We start from the raw sequence: 19,637 nt of genomic DNA on the forward strand, positions 1-19,637 counted from the left end.
CTCGTACCAATACACTAAAATCCCGGTTAGGGTTCTTTCCAATCATACCGGGATATGTACTCTCCCACTGGTTACATTTATCATAATGACAATTGAAGCATAGGTGACCTTTAGGATGAGAGCCACACACCTCTTCAAGACAGGAATTACAACATTTAATTTGCACAGCATATCCTCTATGCAATTTACATGGGTTGCATAATCTACACTTTTCATGATATTCATAAATCATTTTGCAATTATCACATGATGACCAGCTGCCGAATGAGTATATACATAACGGACATGTATGGAACATTTTGTGATGTGTTGACACTCTCACTGCCACAATGAAACTGAGCTAGCAACAAAAGAAATTGTCTGAGAGAGAGAGAGGAGTAAATCATCCTTGAGCACCATCTTTCTTATGAAAAAAAGTCCTAAATTTCTAAACTAATGTTTAAAAGCATATCCACAATATCATTTTGCCGTGTCGTGATCAATAGATCAATAAATTGCGTAAATGCATTTGAACCACGATGTCGAAGCTTCATGCACGATTGAACTGATTTCGACTCTTTTGTTCGTATCTAGACAAGTAGTACCGGGGCAAATATCCTCCTTTGAAGAAACAACTGCAGAAAATCTTTCTCTAGAACTTAACGATCTTCCGAAAGAGTTAGATTCTTTAGGATTCGATATTTCTTAAGACTATCCATTTTTTTTAGTCCTAACTCTCTAACAATCAACTTCAGACTAAAAAGAATTTCTTTTTTCTACTCTAGAAAATATACGCTAGTCTACTATAGAAAGAAAAAAAATACCATTGATTTAGAAACAGTTTTATTGATCATAATTACAATAATAATATTCACTGCTGTATTTTGTTCTCATCAATATATTTCGATAGAACATCTAATTCTGATCGAAGTTTATTTATATGGAGAATATTTACTTCTCCATCAAAACACAGCTGTTAATCCTGCTTAAATTTGTTTAATAATATCGCGGATCTAGCATGCATATTGTCCTATTGAAGATATAGTATAAAACCAGAAGTTATTTCCACAGCCACATTAGGTACTCGAATATCGTTGCTACTGATGTTGTCGGTTCCATTCTTAATCTCCAATAGTTTAAATGCACCACTCATTTTTTTCTCCACTAAGATCCTTGCAAATAAAAAAACTATTCTCTTTGAATTCAATTCTCCTACTACTATGATGTGTTCAAGAAAACATTCCTTTTATCAAAAGCCAAATCCTAACTCGAGTTATAATCCGGCCTTTGGGTAGAGGTACAATGACATGCAGAATTCGACTGCTAGACAAACCTATTTGGTCTAGGGAGGCCCTAGAAGTATAAGGCTATGTGAGAGGATACTCACTCTCTTTGAAAGGGTGTAATGCCCCTGTAGAATAGAATTACCAGAAAAACCTGTTTGGTACGGAGGGGCCATAGAATCCAGACGAGAGATACTACTTGCATGCATTATTTAAAAAAACGATCAGAACCCCCCTAATATACGTAATAAAAATGTACGGATACAGAAGTTCGTTACGTAAGTCAATTCGTAAGTTACGTATATTTATTACTAACACAACTTTGTGACACTTTCTCCCAACTCTATTTTTTTAAACAATAAAATCTTTAGCGTAAAGACTGAGGCGTTGAGGAGGAAACAGCCCATTTTAATGTCGCTCCTTACTTTCAGTTTAAAAAGAATATTTTTTTATTTAATTACTAAAGAGTCGATACATCTTCTCACAAGATCCGTTTGCAAGGTAAACAGGGTTGTTTCAGAGAGAGAGAGAGAGAGAGAGAGAGAGAGAGAGAGAGAGAGAGAGAGAGAGAGAGAGAGAGAGAGAGAGAGAGAGAGAGAGATAGAGATAGAGAGAGAGAGAGAGAGAGAGAGAGAGAAAGAGAGAGAGAGAGATAATTAACGCATTACTTCTACGGTGACAAAGAAAGGAGCAGATATTTACTTCTGCCTTAGGAACAATATTAAACCTTAAAAAGAACATAAATTATTGCGCATACTGGGTGAGGGGGTCCTCCTTACTAGTCTTGAAGCAAAATGTTTAGTACTTTCAATAAAGGTTCCGATTCTAATTAAGCATCCCTGTGTTTCAGGAATCGTTCTTAACGAATTGGGACAAAAGGTCAAACTTTAGCGTGAAGAGCGGGGTATAGAGGAGGGGGCATACCCCCTTGTATACTGAATAATTTTTGTTTGCTTTAAGTTTTAATGCTGCTACTTTCAATAGAAAAAAGTAATTTCTTTATTTAATTTCTTTTTTTTCCAAATAATCCCAGGAAATCCACCTCCCCTCAATGGAAGATTCCTCCCACGAAAAATTCCTCCATGGAACGATTCTCCCAAGTAAAATCGTCCCCCCCCAGGGATTTTCGGAGATGCTCAGCCCCAAGGGTTACCTTTTTTTGGTAAGGTTATAATTAGCTTCATAATGATACAAATTAACAGGCCCGTCTTCTTTGGGCATCAAATAACTAACGCATTATTTCTCCGATTGCAGAAAAAGGAGCAGATACTTACGTCTCCCTTAAAAGTGACACTTCAGTACTCGGGCACTTTTCATGTTCGTTAAAATCGTTTCTACCCAGCCTTGAGAAATAAGAAATTTTGCAGTAATATTATCTTAACTGTCATCTCTCCTATTGGTGAAAAAATAGAATGAAGCTATTTAACCAACTCAATACAAAATAGTAGCAAAATGATACAACCCCGACGGAAGACAAAGTTCATAATTTTTAGGCATTACAGTCATAGGTAATTATCTCTTATAACCACCACACTCAAGAAGTGAAGTTCGGTTAATCCTAATGAAATGTAACTAAGTATTATCAATATTAACTACTTTAGTAACAAAATTATGGAAACTACAACAGAGAATTATAAAAATCAGCCCCCTGCCCAGAACACATTATATTAAATGGTTTCTAACCTAACCTAACCAAAAACCAACTAAAATATTTAATTAAAATATAACTACTTTGTAGTTTATCTCTCTCACGCTAAGCTGAATATCACCGAGTACATACTAAAATACAGAAAGAAACCGGTTCTACATAGACCAAGAACTTGAGTGTGGTGGCTTTAAGAGATAAGTACCCGGACATAAGAATTTAACTCTTCAACGCAAACAAAAAATAAAATAAAAAACGTCAAATAAATAAATAAATAAAACGTCAAATAAATAAAAAACGTCAGCGAGTTGAGAACGAGGTGAAAACGAGTTAAAAAGTGCAAGTTATGTGAATTCCAACCCGTTTTGCGTCCCTTGTTTTCATCTATATTCATAGATTCCCAAGAAAAAGCACTTAATATGTTTTAGTCCATTTTTGAAAATGAGTTGAAATTTGTTTTTATATCTATTGTTTTCGAAATCTTATCGAAACACGATATCTTATCGTGTTCTTATCGCTGCATAATCAAGTCTTGTGTATTGTTTTCGAAAAACAGGAATAAAAAAAAAAAAATTAACTTCTTTTCCAAATGGACTAAAAGAAAGTATTTTTTCCATAATCTACGAATATAAGTAAAATCGTGGGGCGTAAAAGGGACTGGGCTTTGCATAACATAGATATAAAATTAATCTAAGTTATAGACGAATAAATAAAAAACGTCAGCGAGTTGAGGAAAACGAGTTAAAAAGTTCAAGTTATGTGAATTCCAACCCGTTTCGCGCCCCTTGTTTTCATCTATATTCATAGATTCTCAAGAAAAAACACTTTTAATGTTTTAGTCCATTTTTGAAATTGAGTTGAAATTTGTTTTCACATCTATTGTTTTCGATTTTTTAGTCTTCTTTACGACCAAAAAGTCTATGGTCAGCTATAAGACAAGAATTTGTCTTATATAAGATTTGAAGCTTCGCTACCACGGCCACAGGCAATGTTCTTATCGCTGCATAATCAAGTCTCGTGTAATTGTGTTTGTCTTATAATTCTTGCTGAATTAATAGATGTTAATTAATAAACCTTACGGGAGAATGTCGGATTTAGAAAATTCTATGTCTGAAAGAGATCCTATTTCCCAAAAAATTAATGCTTAATAGAGATATTTTAGGACATGGGAATTATGTAGACGGCGGGGGGGGGATGCTAACAGCCTTTTAGAGTGCATATTTTTAGGTACATCTTGAAATGTCTTGTGAGAAAACGAGAGCCATTATTCTTTTTTTCTAGCTTTATTAGTGTCTATTATTTAATTCTATACCTTTCTTTCGATAAGGTCTCTTTTATATTCTCAGGGGGAGCGTGAAAACTAAGGTTTTTAACTTTGATATACAAGGCTAGAAAGCAATGTCCTCTATTTAGGGGGGGGGGTTGGTAAAAGTAGACTTGTGTCTCTTGCACTCTAAACAAAGACATCTATTATTAACAAAGCGGAAGGTTGCTTTTGCATACATTATACCTTATGAGGGGTAGGGGTGTTCTATTTTCAAATGGCTTTGATGAAGGCAAATACTTCCGTTATGAAGCGATTAGCGAAATAAAGGTTTAGTTAAATCTTCCAAGTTTTACGTTCCCAGAAAGGAGAGGGGGTGGGTCCATTTAATATATATATATATATATATATATATATATATATATATATATATATATATATATATATATATATATATATATATATATATATATATATATATATATATATATATATATATATATATATATATATTTATAAATTAGAGGGGGATAGGGTTGCAGGAAGTCTATGTTAAGTGTAAATTGGCTAGCATTTTTACCTCTGATCGCAAATTTTAGGCCTACTTGATGTGTGTATGTTAACGATCTTTTTTATCTAATTTTAAGGCTATATGCTGGAACTGTGTTATCATGGTAAATCTTAAGAATTGCAAGAGGGGCGGGGGCAGGTGTTGCTTATGAAAAATATTTTCATATGATATTTGTTTTCCATTTTGAGTACATTAACATGAAACTAGAAAGTCATTTTCATTATAGACAGCGCAAGCGCTGCTTTTAATATTTTTATTTCTACTAAATAATTCACTAAGAAATCTAAGGATATTGTAAATTTATGGCTATTATAATGCTAAATAGGGCTAAATAATTTCTTTGACCACACTGCTTTTCCATTTACAAAAAATTAAACAAGAAAAACGGGTTTTAATTTCTATAAAGCAGTGAATACAAAACACTTAATTAAACAAAAATACTCCGCTATTTTTGTTTAATTAAGTGTTTTGTATTCACTGCTTTATAGAAATTAAAACCCGTTTTTCTTGTTTAACGTTTTGCTAAATAGTGCTGCTATAAAGTATGTTACATGTTAAGATTTTCACTATTTTATTGTGTGTCTGTGAGCAGTGCATGCGGTGTTTTTATTATTTTTATGTAAACTAGATAAAATGCTGAGATAGCGTAATGAATATTGCAAATTTATGGCTATTATAATACTAAATAGTGCTTCTATTAAGTATGTTGCATGGTTAAGATTAAACTATGGTGTGATTTTCATTATTTTAGTATGAACAGCGCATTACTAAAAGCGCTGCTAAGAAAACTAAGAAAGTATAATGAATATTACAAATTTATGTGTATTAAAATTCAACTTTTAACTGAAAAAGTAGTTTCGATATTGTTATCGGTATAGAAATAAGTACCCCATATCATTTCTTGAAATCGACACGATTATAAAGCTTAAAAACTAGCCAAATGGCACTATGCGGACACAGATAGTGGCTTTGCTATTGCTTCTGCTACGACTACTACTACTACTAAGTGTGTATTTTTGTAGCACATGTTTTAAACGATTTGAAAATATAGTCATTATTGATCAAATTTTCCAATTAATCCAGGTTAGGTGAGAGACAGGCAAAAAGTTAGGTGTATGATTAGGTTAGGTTAGATTAAATTAGGTTAGGTTAAGTTAGGTTAGGTTAGGTTAGCCTACGTACGCGTGCGTACGTAGGCTAACCTAGCCTAACCTAACTTAACCTAACCTAATTTAATCTAACCTAACCTAATCATACACCTAACTTTTGCCTGTCTCTCACCTAACCTAAGCTAACCTAAGTGAAGCGTACATGGGCTAACCCTAACCTAACTTAACCTAACCTAACTTAATCTAGCCTAACCTAACCATACTCGCCGGAAAAGGTTAGGTTAACTTATCATGAGCGCTCATGATAAGTTAACCTAACCTAACTTAAACAGTGAATTTCCACCATTCAGACTGGTGGACTGAGACCCCAATATTGAGCTAGTGGATTTCAACCATTCAGGCTGGTGGACTAAGACCCCAATTCTGAGCTAGTGAATTTCCACCGTTCAGGCTGGTGGACTGGGACCCCAATACTGAGCTAGTGGATTTCCACCATTCGGGCTGGTGGACTAAGACCCCAATTTTCCAACTCTTGCATTTTATGACGGAAATTCAAAATGAACTTCGAGAAATCAAGAGAATGTAACTGTGAGAAGGTAAAGCACAACAAGTCACTACAGAAATATTCCAACTCTTGCATTTCACGACAGAAATTCAAAATGAAATTTGAAAAATTAAAGACAATGTAACTGTGATATGGTAAGTGTGTTAGTTTTTGTGTGTGTGTAAGTTTTGGCGTGTGTGTGTGTAATTTTTCGTTTGTGTGCGTTAGTTTTAGTGTGTGTTTGTGTTAGTTTTTGTGTGTGTGTGTAAGTTTTTGTGCGTGTGTGTATGTTTTTGTGTGTGTAAGTTTTTGTGTGCTTGTAAGTTTTTGTGTGCATGTAAGTTTTTGAGTGTATGTGTAAGTTTTTTTGTGTGTGTGTGTGTAAGTTTTTTTGTGTCTTAGATTTTTTGAGTTTTAGTTTTGACGTGTTTGTGTGTGTAAGTTTTCGTGTGTTTGTGTGTGTGTAAGTTTTTGTGTGAATCTAAGTTTTCGTGTACTTGTGTTAGTGTGTGTGTGTGTGTGTGTGTGTGTGTGTGTGTGTGTGTGTGTGTGTGTGTGTGTGTGTGTGTAAGTTTTTGTGTGTGTTTAATTTTGTTTGTGTTTGTTTATGTTTTTGTGCGTGTGTGTAATTTTTTGTGCGTATGTAAGTTTTTGTGTGCATGTATGTTCTGTGTGCATGTAATTTTTAGCATGTGGGTGTTAGTTTTTGTGTGTGTGTGTAATTTTTTTTGTGTCTAAGATTTTTTGTGTGTGTGTAAGTTTTTGTTTTTTTGTTTTAGTGATTGCTCGGGTTTGTGTTGTTGTTAGATGTTTTCTTTTGTTTTTTTTTTTTGGTGTTTTTGTTTTTGTGTTTTTTTTTGTTATATTGTTTTTTTGTATTATTATGCTTGTGATTTAGTTAGATAGTTTGTTTGTTTTTAATTTTTTTGTGTGTGTGTGTGTGTTTGTTTGTGTTTGTAAGTTCTTGTGCGTGTGTGTGTGAGTTTTTGTTGTGTTCATGTGTAAGTTTTTGTGTGTGTGTGTGTGTGTTTGTGTGTGTAAGTTTTTGTGTGTGTGTGTAAGTTTTTGCGTTTGTGTGTTAGTTTTCGTGTGTGTGTGTGTTTTTTTTTTGTGTGTTTGTGTGTGTGTGTGTGTAAGTTTTTGTGTGCATGTAAGTTTTTGTGTGCTTGTTGGTTTTCGTGTGCTTGTGTTAGTTTTTGTGTGTGTGTGTGTGTGTGTTAGTTTTTGTGTGTGTGTAATATTGTGTGTGTTAGTTTAAGTTTTCGTTTGTGTGTGTGTGTGTTTGTGTTAGTGTTTTTTGTGTGTTTGTTTGTAAGTTTTTGTGTGCATGTATTTTTATTTGTTATTTTTTTTTATCTTTTTAATTTTTTATTTTTTGTGTGTGTGTGTGTGTGTATTTTTTTGTGTGTGTGTATGTTTGGTCGTGTGTATGTAATTTTTCGTGTGTGTGTGTTAGTTCTATTGTGTGTGTGTGTTAGTTTTTGTGTGTGTGTGTGTAATTTTTAGTGTGTTTGTATAAGTTTTAATGTGTGTTTGTAGTTGTTTGTGTGTGAGTGTAATATTTTGTTCGTGTGTGTAATTTTTTGTGTGCGTGTAAGTTTTTGTGTGCTTGTAAGTTTTAGTGTGCATGTGTAAGTTTTTTGCGTGTATGTGTGTGTGTGTGTGTGTGTGCGTAAGTTTTAGTGTGTGTGTGTAAGTTTTTGTGTGTGTGTGTAAGTTTTTGTGCGTGTGTGTAAGTTTTAGTGTGTGTGTAAGTTTTTGTGTACATGTAAGTTTTTTTGTGCATTTAAGTTTTTGCGTGTGGGTGTTAGTTTTTGCGTGTGGGTGTAAGTTTTTGTTTGTGTGTTTGTTTTATTGTTTGTGTTTATATTATTTTTTTTGTGTAAGTTTTGACGTGTGTGTGTGTAAGTTTTAGTGTGTGTGTGTGTGTGTAAGTTTTTGTGTGAATGTAAGTTTTCATGTGAATGTATAATTTTTTGTGTGTGTGTGTGTGTGTGTTAGTTGTTGTTTGTGTTTAATTTTTTGTGTGTGTGTGTCAGTTTTTGTGCGTGTGTGTTAGTTTTGTGTGTGTGTGTGTGTAAGTTTTTGTGTGCATGTAAGTTTTTGTGTGCATGTAAGTTTTTGCGTGTGGGTGTAAGTTTTTGTGTGTGTGTGTAAGTTTTTGTTTGTCTAAGCTTTTGTGTGTGGATGTCAGTTTTTGTGTGTTTTTTAGTTTGTATATTTTTATGTGTGTATGTTATTTTTGTTTTTGTTTGTGTGTTTTAGTTTGTGTGTGTGTGTGTGTGTGTGTGTAAGTGGTGGTGTGGGTATTTTGTTTCGTATGTGTGTGTGTGTTGGTGTGTGTGTGTGTGTGTAAGTTTTGTGTGTGTGTGTGTGTTTGTATTTTTTTGTGACTGTGTGATTGTGTTTTTGTTGTGTTCTTTTTTTAGTTTTTGTGTGTGTGTGTGTGTGTGTGTGTGTGTGTATGTTTTTTTGTGTGTGTTTGTTTTGGAGCGTGTGTGTTTGTGTTTTCGTGTGTGTGTGTGTGTGTGTGTGTGAGTTGTGTGTGTGTGTGTGTGTGTGTGTGTGTGTATGTTTTTGTGTGCGTGTAAGTTTTTGTGTGCATGTAAGTTTTAGTGTGAATGTGTATGTTTTTGTGTGTGTGTGTGTGTAAGTTTTTGTGTGCTTGTTTGTTTGTTTGTGCATTTAAGTGTTCGTTTGCTTGTGTAAGTTTTTGTGTGTGTTTCTGTGTAAGTTTTTGTGTGCGTTTTATTTTTGGCGTGTGTGTGTAATTTTTCGTGTGTGTTCGTGAGTTTTCATTTGTGTTTGTAAGTGTTTGTGTGTGTGTGTGTTAGTTTTCGTGTGTGTGTGTGTAAGTTTTTGTGTGTGTAAGATTTTGTGTGTGGGTGTAAGTTTTTGTGTGAGTTTGTAAGTTTGTGTGTGTTTTTGTGTGTGTGTAAGTTGTTTGTTTTTTTTTGTGTTTTTGTTTGTGTTTGTGTGTGTGTGTGTGTTAGTTTTTGTGTGTGTATTTTGTTGCGAGTGTTTGTGTGTTTTCGTGTGTGTGTGTGTAAGTTTTGAGTGTTGTTTTTTGTGTTTTTTTGGTTTTTTGATGTTGCGTTGTGGTTTTAGTTTTTTGTTGTTTTCTTTTTGTAGTTTTTTTTTTGTGTGTGTGTGTGTGTGTGTGTGTGTAAGTTTTTGTGTGTGTGTAAGTTTTTTCGTGTGTGTGTAATTTTTCTTGTGCGTGTGTGTAAGTTTTTGTGTGCATGTAAGTTTTTATGTGCATGTTAGTTTTCGTGTGCATGTGTAAGTTTTTGTGTGTTTGTGAGTGTGTGTGTGTGTGTGTGTTTGTTTTTGTTTGTTTGTGTCAGTGTGTGTGTGTGTGTAAGTTTTTGTGAGTGTGTGTAAGTTTTAGTGTGTGTGTAAGTTTTTGTGTGCATGTAATTTTTTGTGTGCATGTAAGTTTTTTAGTGTTGGTGTTAGTTTTTTTGTGTGTGTGTGTGTCTATGTTTTTTTGTGTCTTTGCTTTTGTGTTTGTAAGTTTTGTCGTGTGGGTGTTTTAGTTTTCGTTTGTATTTGTTTGTTTGTGTGTAATTTTTTGTGTGAATTTTATTTTTCGTTTGCTTTTGTTAGTTTTTTTGTGTGTGTGTGTGTGTGTGTATTTGTGTTTGTGTTTTTAAGTTTTTTTGTGTGTGTGTAATTTTTTGAGTATGTGTGTGAGTTTTTGTGCGAGTGTGTAAGTTTTTGCGTGTATGTAAGTTTTGTGTGCATGTAAGTTTTTGCGTGTGGGTGTGTTTTTGTGTGTGTGTAAGTTTTTGTGTGTTTAAGCTTTTGTGTGTGGGTGTAAGTTTTTTGTGTGTGTGTGTAAGTTTGTGTGTGTTTGTGTGTGTGTGTAAGTTTTTGTGTTTGTATTTTTTTGTGTGTGTTAGTTTTGTGTGTGTGTGTGTGTGTGTGTAAGTTTGTGTGTGTGTGTGTGTGTGTGTGTGTGTGTGTGTAATTTTTTTTGTGTGTAAGTTTTCGTGTGTGTGTGTGAGTTTTAGTGTGTGTGCGTGTAAGTTTTGTGTGTGTGTGTGTTTGTAAGTTTTTGTGCGTGTGTGTGTGAGTTTTTTGTTGTGTTCATGTGTAAGTTGTTGTGTGTGTAAGTTTTTGTGCGTGTGTGTGTAAGTTTTCGTGTGTGTGTGTGTGTAAGTTTTCGTGTGCTTGTGTAAGATTTTGTGTGTGTTAGTTTTGTAGTGTGTGTGTGTAAGTTTTTGTGTGTTTGTGTGTAAGTTTTGTGAGTGTGTGTGTGTGTAAGTTTTTGTGCGTGTGTGTGTGAGTTTTTTTTGTGTTCATGTGTAAGTTTTTGTGTGTGTGTGTGTGTGTGTGTGTGTGTGTAAGTTTTTTTGTGTGTGTAATTTTTTGGGTGTGTGTGTGTGTTTTCGTGTGTGTGTGTGTGTTTGTTTTGTTTTTGTGTGTGTGTTTGTGTGTAATTTTGTGTGCTCATTTAAGTGTTTTTGTGAATTCTATTTTTCTTGTGATTGTTTCAGTTTTTGTGTGTGTGTGTGTGTGTGTAGGTTTTTGTGTGTGTAAGTTTTGGAGTTTGTGTGTAAGTTTTAGTGTGTGTGTGTGTCAGTTTTGTGTGTGTGTGTGTGTGTGTGCAAGTTTTTGTGCGTGTGTGTGTGAGTTTTTTTTGTGTTGTTTTGTAAGTTTTTGTGTGTGTTTGTGTGTGTGTGTGTTTGTTTTTGTGTGTGTGTTTTTGTTGGGGGGTGTTTTTTATTGTTCTTGTGTGTGTGTGTTTGTGTTGTGTGTGTGTGTGTGTGTTAGTTTTTGTGTGCATGTAAGTTTTTGTGTGCATGTAAGTTTTCGTGTGCATGTGTAAGTTTTTGTGTGTGTTTGTTTTTGTGTTTGTTTGTGTGTGTGTGTTAGTTTTGGCGTGTGTGTGTAATTTTTTGTGTGTGTGTGTAAGTTTTGATGTGTGTGTGTGTTTTAGTTTTTGTGTGTGTGTGTAAGTTTTTGTGCGTGTGTGTTAGTTTTTGTGTGTGTGTGTGTAAGTTTTTGTGTGCTTGTAAGTTTTTGTGTGAATGTAAGTTTTTGAGTGTTGGTCTAAGTTTTCTTGTGTGTGTGTGTAAGTTTTTGTTTGTCTAAGCTTTCGGTTGTGTATTTATGTTTTTTGTGTGTGTGTGTAAGTTTGTGTGTGTGTGTGTAAGTTTGTGTGTGTGTGTAAGTTTTTGTGTGCATGTATGGTGACCGGGGGAGGACCTTTGGGGCCCAGGGAGGGCGTTTGGGGATCCGGGGGGCCCTTGAGGATTGAGTGGTCTTTTGGGGGCCCGGGGGACCTTTGTTAACCGGGGGAGGGCCTTTGGGAGCCCAGTGGACCTTTGGGGCCCGGGGGGAGGACCTTTGGGGGCCCGGGGGACCCTTGGAGGCCGGTTGGCCCTTTGGGAGCCTGGGGGACCTTTGAGGACCAGGGGAGGGCCTTTGGGGGTCTGAGGAGGGCGTTTGGGGGATAAAATTTCGAAATTTTTACTTTTTAGTTTACTTTTTTTTGTGGCGCATCCCTGCGGCGCATCCTGCGGCACTTTCCTGCGGTGCCTCCCTGCGGCGCATCCCCTGCGGCGCTTTACTGACCCGCGGCGCATCCCTGCGGCACATCCTGCGGCGCTTTCCTGGCCCACGGCGCATCCCGGCGGCGCTTTTCTGGTCCGGGGGACCTTTGGGGGCCGGGGGAGGTCCTTTGGGGCACAGGGAGGGCCTTTGGGGCACAGGGAGGGCCTTTGGGGGTCCGAGGGGGGCACTTGGGGGCCTGGGGGACATTTGGGGACCGGTGGAGGGCCTTTGGGACCCCGTTGGTCCTTTGGGAGCTCAATGGGCCTTTGGGGGGCCCGGGGATGGCCATTGGGGGTCTGGGTGGGCCTTTGGGGGCGCCGGTGGCCCTTTGGGAGCTTGGGGGGCCTTTGAGGACCAGGGGCTTCCTTCGGGGTTGGGGTAGGAGGATTGGAACCCTTTGGGGTTGGGTTAGAGGACCTCACGACACTGTTCAAATGAAACTTGTGTATTATAACGATCACAGAGTTTCACCATTAAATTCTCTTCTAAAATCTCTTCAAAAATCTTCTTTTAAAATGTCTCTAACTGTTTCGCCGAAATAGTTCCATAACCTGTCTAAAACAGTTTCGCCCAAATAATCCCTAAACGTAATTCAGCGTGTTCCTTTTGTTTTTGGCATCTCTGCGCTAATGCATTTCAAATTAATAAGAAACCTGATTCCCGCGCTAAAACAATTCATCGCTAAGATGTTTCTTGGAGAATTGTTTCCATGGCCTTTGGCTATTAATATCCTTTGGAGTTCGACCAAAAGAGATTTTTCCGAGGCAAAGACATTAATGACTTGGATCTATTCCTGGAGAATCGTTTCTATGCGAAAATTTTTAAAGTCTGACAGATGATGTCATTGGTTGATTGATCTGTCAAGAAAGGGGAAATTAATTTGTTGTTTCTAAGGGGAATTATTGATTCACGATAGGTGAATTGAGGTCGACAGCACAGGTGTTTGACATTCGCCTCGAGCGTGCACTTACAAAAACAACAACAAATAAATCGACCTTGGAAAAAGAGGTCATTGACCCCATTAACAACGTGTTCTCCCTAGGGACTCTATGCCCATATATGGTGTGGGCGTGGGAGTTATAGGGTCATTTCTACTTACGGGAGTGTTATGAAGGTAGTGAGAATGTAGATGATACATATGCTTAGATTATAATGAATTACACGGAATTGGCAGATCGTTTATTGGGACATTATTTCAGCGTTAATAGAATAGTTGAACAAGGCATTACAGTTACTTCAGATGGTGATTTACCTTGGTTAAGTCCAAATACTATGCAAATTTTAGATAATTTCACCAGAGACATTAATGAGAATTCTTCTCCCTCAGATTTAATGAATATTGTCCCTGTTCAATCAAATTAATTGATCATGAAAATGAAATGGCTTGGATGGCCCTAACACACTAGAGGCTATGCTAAGTGAACTGAGAGATTTTAGTATACACACCAGCCCTCTTGTTGAACAAAACGGGGGAGGGGTTTAGGTATTGAAATACAAGGGAGGAGAGGGTTTAGGTAGTGAAGAAATACAAGGGGGAGAGAGTTTAGATAATGATATACAAGGGGGAGGGGGTAATGATACACATTTCTCATCGCTACCAGAATTTCAACAAACAAATTCAATTCTGAATACAATAGGCGTTTTCACTACAACCTTCGGCGATCCATTTAATACGCTCCTGGGGAGAAATCTTCTTCTTTTTTAAATGTTATTGTTGTTGGCGTTGTTAGAGGGCTGGCACCTCTACTATATTCTCTTAATTTCTTTAGAATTTGCTTGTTGCCAATAAGACTTTTGGGGAAGTTGGTTGTATTTAGAATGGTGTATAGATTATTGTTAAATGATAAAAGTCCTTTACGATTCGTAACCATATCGCAAATTAAATCGAGTAGATTATAACTTTCTCCCTGAATTATAATTTGTTTCCCAGTGCTATCGACTTGAACTTGATGATAATCATCACCAACACCCCCACTTTCCAAAATGAGATACGTTAATACTCTTTTACTATGTTCTCGATAGGTCACTGGCAATAGGTTTCCAATTGTTGACACTATGGAATTGAATTCCTTCTCCTTTGATTGTGCTGCTGCAGAATCTTGAGATGTTTCATGCTTGGGGGGGGGGGGGGGGTGGATCTGTGACAGCGACGGCGGCGGGTCTCTCACGATAAGGTCTATGTTTGCCCACACGACGCAGTGCATCTTGAAGTAAAACTAGCTTTTTATCATCGGCAATATTTTCATCATTAATGAATTTGCTTCGATTGTCTTCAAAGTGTTCAACTGGTGAGAGGACAAGTTCTATTCGAGTCAATTTATAGGGCTTAGCCATCTAGAGAAAACATTTTACAAGTCATGCGACTATTGGCAGTAAAAGTGTAAAAAAGCTACCGCCCGCTTGATTGAGACGTTTTCTTTTAAATTTTTTCCTTTGTTTTTGCAAGTCAAAGCACGTACAGTGAACCGATGTTGCTTTTTATGTTGTCTAACGCCTTTTGGCAAGTGTATATTGTCCTCAGTTAAATTTAAACAAAGTTCAGATATTAGATTAATAAATTCTTTGTCAACACCATGTTTGAGTATGGCCTTCCTGAGTGGGGGTTTTGAAGTGCCTAGAACAGAAAATAAATGTCTATTTTCGTGTAGTTTCTTCAATTTCATGATGGCAACTAATAGCCATTTCTACTGTTCACCGGAAGATATACAGTAATTTCTTTGTCGAAAATATCTGTGACTACACGTAGATCCTCGCGTTCATTCTGATTAAGATCTAGCAAAAACGTCAAGTCCTCATAGTAATTGAATTGGCATGGATCTGGCAGCAGCAATGGCTTTTATTTAATCAAAGGACTCCCCGCAAATACTATGGCAATAGTACATTTCTTTTGTTTTCTCCAAAAATAAGTTATTACAATTTTTAATTATTTTAACTAAAAGTGTAGTTTCCCCCGACATTGATGGACCACTGAGAAACGAACTGAATGGTGTTTTAAATTGATACATACTGCTGCTGCTGTTTACAACAGTTGGACTACAGCTAACTGTAAACCATACTTGTCTAATGAATAAATAATAAAAATAATTTTCCTTTAGATCTACCTAGTACGTTATTCAACAAGAACAACAAAAACATATTTTTTTCCTTTATTAACATCAATACTTTTTGTACAACAACAATAGCAATAATAACAGAACAATATTTTTCATCTATTAACAAAAAAACAACTTAAAATACAGCAAGAACAAAAACATATTTTTCATTTATTAACAACACTTTTTGTCCAACAACAATAGCAACAATAGCAACAAGAATAATATTTTTCATTTAGTGTAAAAAACTTAAATACAGCAAGACTAGCAATAGCAGCAGCACAGTTGAACAGTAAGAATAGAAAAATATGAGAAAACACTATTTACGACATTTAAAAGATGAGAATCACCCCTCCCCCTCCGGGGCCGAAGGCCGGCCGTGGGTGGGACCCCCCCCCCCCTTCCGGGGGCGCGCGGGGGCGGAAAGCGGAAAAACAAAACTCTGTATAGAATAGCAGCAGTAGCAAAATGACGACAACGATGATGATGATGGAATGAAGATTATAATTGAGAAATTGTTGTCACCCACCCACCAAGTACTATTTTTATTTAATTTAAATTAATTTGTCCAGACCGAGTTGGTTTCGATAGTCCACAATTTAAACGCGATTTTAAATACGATATCGACCATGGGGAAGTATTTTTTCACCCTCCTCAAGCACATAGACCTTATTGGATATCACAGTATTGCATCTTTCTCCACTTTAAAACTATATAGTGTTTATTATAGAGAACAAATTTTTTGCACGTTTGCTTTTAGTACCAGACAGGTGTCCAACCAGTTACCCTAAATAGTCGGTTTGAAATAATTTTTTATACAGTGTGCAGATTTCTCTTAGAGTGGCGCCTTCATATCCTTTCCGTGTAATTTCCTACAGTGTAAGTTGGGACAGGGAACACTCCCATTGGATATTAAATCACTCCGCGGCTCCGACTTTAACATTAATAGTTGATTGGGGGCCTGGCGTTTCACCAACTCGGGGTAGATGCTCTCATTCCAATTCGTGAAATCCATCCGTGGGTCAATGTGCACCCCATTTTCCAAATCATTCAATAAATCCCCGGTTTTAGCTTTTAACAACAGAAAATCTGTGTCCCCATAGTAAACTTGAACCTCCACCTCCCTTGGCCATTGTACCTTGCACACATTGTAAGAGAAAGACAACATGAGTTTCTTGGAAATTTCCAATTTCCATTCCCGCAATATTCTTATTCAGAACAACATTTCTCTTTTTTCTGTCTTCAGAGCAATATTCGGGTCTATTTTCGTGAACTTTGTAAAATTGGGATCAGCATCAATTTGTGGACAGTCTTTGGGGCATATTACGATGTCGAAACGAGATATATTTCGTACGCTTTGTCACATTTTTTCAAAAGCTGGATTTAAAATAAGTTTACACATTTCTTTTTCGACTTTACTTTTTACCTGTGAGCGAATAGACCTGTGACCATTGAGCCCATACAATCGGTCTTTGGTCGAGAATATGGGCATGCATTGGACCCCCTCCAAGCAGAAACTAATTGCAGATTTAGAACCGAAACATAATATTGTTGTTCACCACGTCCTATTGCGGTGGATGGTGAGCAATGGTTTCAGGGTCACAAAAATACAAATGGCCCTGGAATTCGATCAAAAACCCTACTTGAAAACGTTTATTGACACCTTTGTCAGTAGACGCTGAGGAGGGCACAGCCCCTTTCATATACGGAATAATTTCTGTTCGTTTTAAGATTTAATGTCGCTCCTTACTTTCAGTTTAAAAAACTTTTTTTTTTTATTTAAAGGCTGCCAAAGCGGGGGGTTTGGGGGCGGCAGCCTCCCAACTTTGCCTCCTAATCCCTGTACGTTTTAAGGTTCGACCTTGTAACTCAGCCTCTGTAACTCTTTAGAAAACGTAGTTTTTTTTTCAAATAATCACCTAGATAAAAGCAATATCTTTAAAATGAGCCATTAAACATCACTCTAAGAAGTTCTGGAAGCCCACTAGCCCCAGCTTTTCCACTTGAGACATTGCACCAAAGGTGCCGTTTTTAGTATCATTTGAAATTTGCTGATGGTTGAATTTATAGGAAGAACGTAGATATGAGCAATATCTTTTATATTAGCTTTTAAAATCTGTCTAGATGCCTGCGATACCAGTACGCCCGTCGCCCAATAACAATACGCTAATACCGATACGCGTAATTATCAATACGTCCGATACCAAAACAGTGTGCAACCCTTTCCCCGGGACTATGGAGGGTTATATCCTCAACAAAAACAAAGATATTTGACCTTTGAACTATTTTGAAAAAATGGCTATCTCAAAATTGTGATCGGATGACTTTGGGGGCGGGGGCCTTTAGGCCGGGAGGGGGGTAGTTGCCCTCTAATCCTTTTGGTGACTTAAAAAGGGCACTAGAAAATTTAATTTCCGTTCGAATGAGCAATTACATATCTCTCTATGATGTTCTGGTCACCCCCTAGCCTTGATAGAAAAAAAAAAAAAAAAAAAAAAAGAAAAAAAAAAAAACGGGATACAGATCAGTGCTACACATGCAAAAAAGTCGTTGTCCTTGTTGTTCAAGGAGAGGGGCTGTAATTTCCCATAACAGGGTTTTCGACTGTGCTGATTCCAATGGTATAGTTTTCATTTTGATATGACACCATTTTCAAGGGGTTTCAGACACTTTAAAGAAATCACCATAAATTCTTTTCGCAATACCCTTTCAATTTTAAGACGAACCGAAATAATAGTTACCATTCCTGAATCAGTGTCAGATGGCAATTTTTTTCACTAGGTAGTTTTTTTCTAAAAATTTTTTAACTTTTGGTTACTATGGGCTGTGGTTCGCTCTTTACTAGGTTGCAGCTGCATAAGCTTTAATTCAACTCCAACACTTCAAATATAATTAGATATTCTCAAGTGATCACTCTCTAATCGGGCTCGTCCTTGAACCCTGTTTTAACTTCTTAAAATTAGTTCTAAGAAAATTGTCAAAATAAAATCTTTTTTCATGGCCAAGTGATGAAATTTTGTGGTGATTCAGAGAAAATTTCAGATACAAACCACAAGTTAGCGGTAAATTTAGCGTTATCACAATGGACGCAGAACATCAGTTTGGAACAGTCTTCTTAAGAGGGTTGTCCCATCAAAACCATCAGTTAATTTCTTTAAGTGAAGATTCAATGCATAAGTTGGTCAGGAAATAAAAATTAAATAAAATAAATGGGATGCAGGGCGCTTCTTAAGTGTCCGTCGCTGCAAATAGTGCTACAAACAAAGGCTTTCGCCCAGGGGTTGCCCCATGCTCCACCACCTGCTTTATAAGTTTGAGCACCTACCATGGAACACTCATTGACTCCCTTCGCAACATGTTTTCACGTTGCGTGTTGCACATTCCTGCGTCTATTCCTTGTGATAAGTGTCAACTACGCAAAGGGTTTTGCAAATCATGCTATATGAAAATCTTTTATATTTAATACATAGATAGCAAATTTTATATAAAGAGATTTGGATTACCTGATTTAGATTTTAGTAGGGGAGCAAAGATTTTCGCCACTTTCCAAGCACTATTCAAGTTCACATCTATTTGTTTTTGACAGTGTTCAAATGATTGCCATTGCAGGTTCCCTTGAACGCAGTCCACCGGAGCATGTATCACAGCCCATAGTCCTGAAAGAAAAACTTGATAGTTAACTAAAGGCTTTAAGTGGATCAACTAGGATACACTGTGATTTACCTATTCAGTATCAATTGGATCGAATCTATTTTTGACATTTTCAAAGTACCATTCGATCAATATATCTAAAATCGTAATTTCTAAATTGCGGCTTGGTCGAGACTTTCTGCAGTTCTCTTTAAAGGGATGCTACCATTTCGACTTACCGTCACAAGCCCTAAACGTCATAACATCTAAAAGGAAAATCCGTCAGAGCCACTAACCGTCATAACATGTAAAAAAATTAATAAGTTTATATATTAGTAATAAGTATATAATAGTTTAGAAACAAATTTCGGCTATATATTTGCACAATCAGGGAAGTAAGGGTAAAGCATAGCATATATTAAATACGTAACCTAACCAAACCTAGGTACCTTTTCCCCCCTAAACCCCAAAAAACTAAAGTTGTAAAATTTTAGATGTTATGACACTTAGTGGCTCTGACGGATTTTTTTGTCGATGTTATGACGGCTTTAAATAAAAAAAACTAGTTTTTTTTAACTGAAAGTAAGCAGCGACATTAAAACTTAAAACGAACAGAAATTATTCCGTATATGAAAGGGGCTGTCCCCGCCGCAACGCCTCGCTCTTTACGCTAAAGTTTTTCATTGTTTAAAAAAAAAAGAGTTGTGAGAAAGTCAAACTTTAGCGTAAAAAGCGAGGCGTTGAGAAGGGGACTGCCCCTTTCATATACGGAATAATTTCTGTTCGTTTTAAGTTTTAATGTCGCTCCTTACTTTCAGTTAAAATGCTTTTTTTATTTAATTTTTGAACGTTTTTGAATAAATGCAGGTTTTGATCTTGGCTCACCGTACATGAATAATTAAAACAAAATTTTCATATTAAGTTACTTTTATTTTTTTAAATGGCTTTCTCTAAACTT

The 19,637-nt window shown here is 36.5% G+C and overlaps 1 protein-coding gene across 2 annotated transcripts in view; it reads right to left on the reverse strand.

The window, feature by feature from the left end:
- The window catches only part of LOC148949840 (short-chain dehydrogenase/reductase family 9C member 7-like), a 162,191-nt gene that overhangs the window by 23,855 nt on the left and 118,699 nt on the right, over positions 1-19,637 (reverse strand). For both annotated transcript variants that reach the window (XM_089091325.1, XM_089091324.1), the window contains exon 4: positions 18,553-18,705. In XM_089091325.1, the coding sequence (XP_088947451.1) occupies positions 18,553-18,705 (153 nt within the window). The remainder of the gene's footprint in view (positions 1-18,552; positions 18,706-19,637) is intronic.

Source organism: Artemia sp. Qi Xiang Cuo, chromosome 7 (assembly GCF_049724085.1).
Source record: "Artemia sp. Qi Xiang Cuo chromosome 7, ASM4972408v1, whole genome shotgun sequence".
Taxonomy (NCBI): domain Eukaryota; kingdom Metazoa; phylum Arthropoda; class Branchiopoda; order Anostraca; family Artemiidae; genus Artemia; species Artemia sp. Qi Xiang Cuo.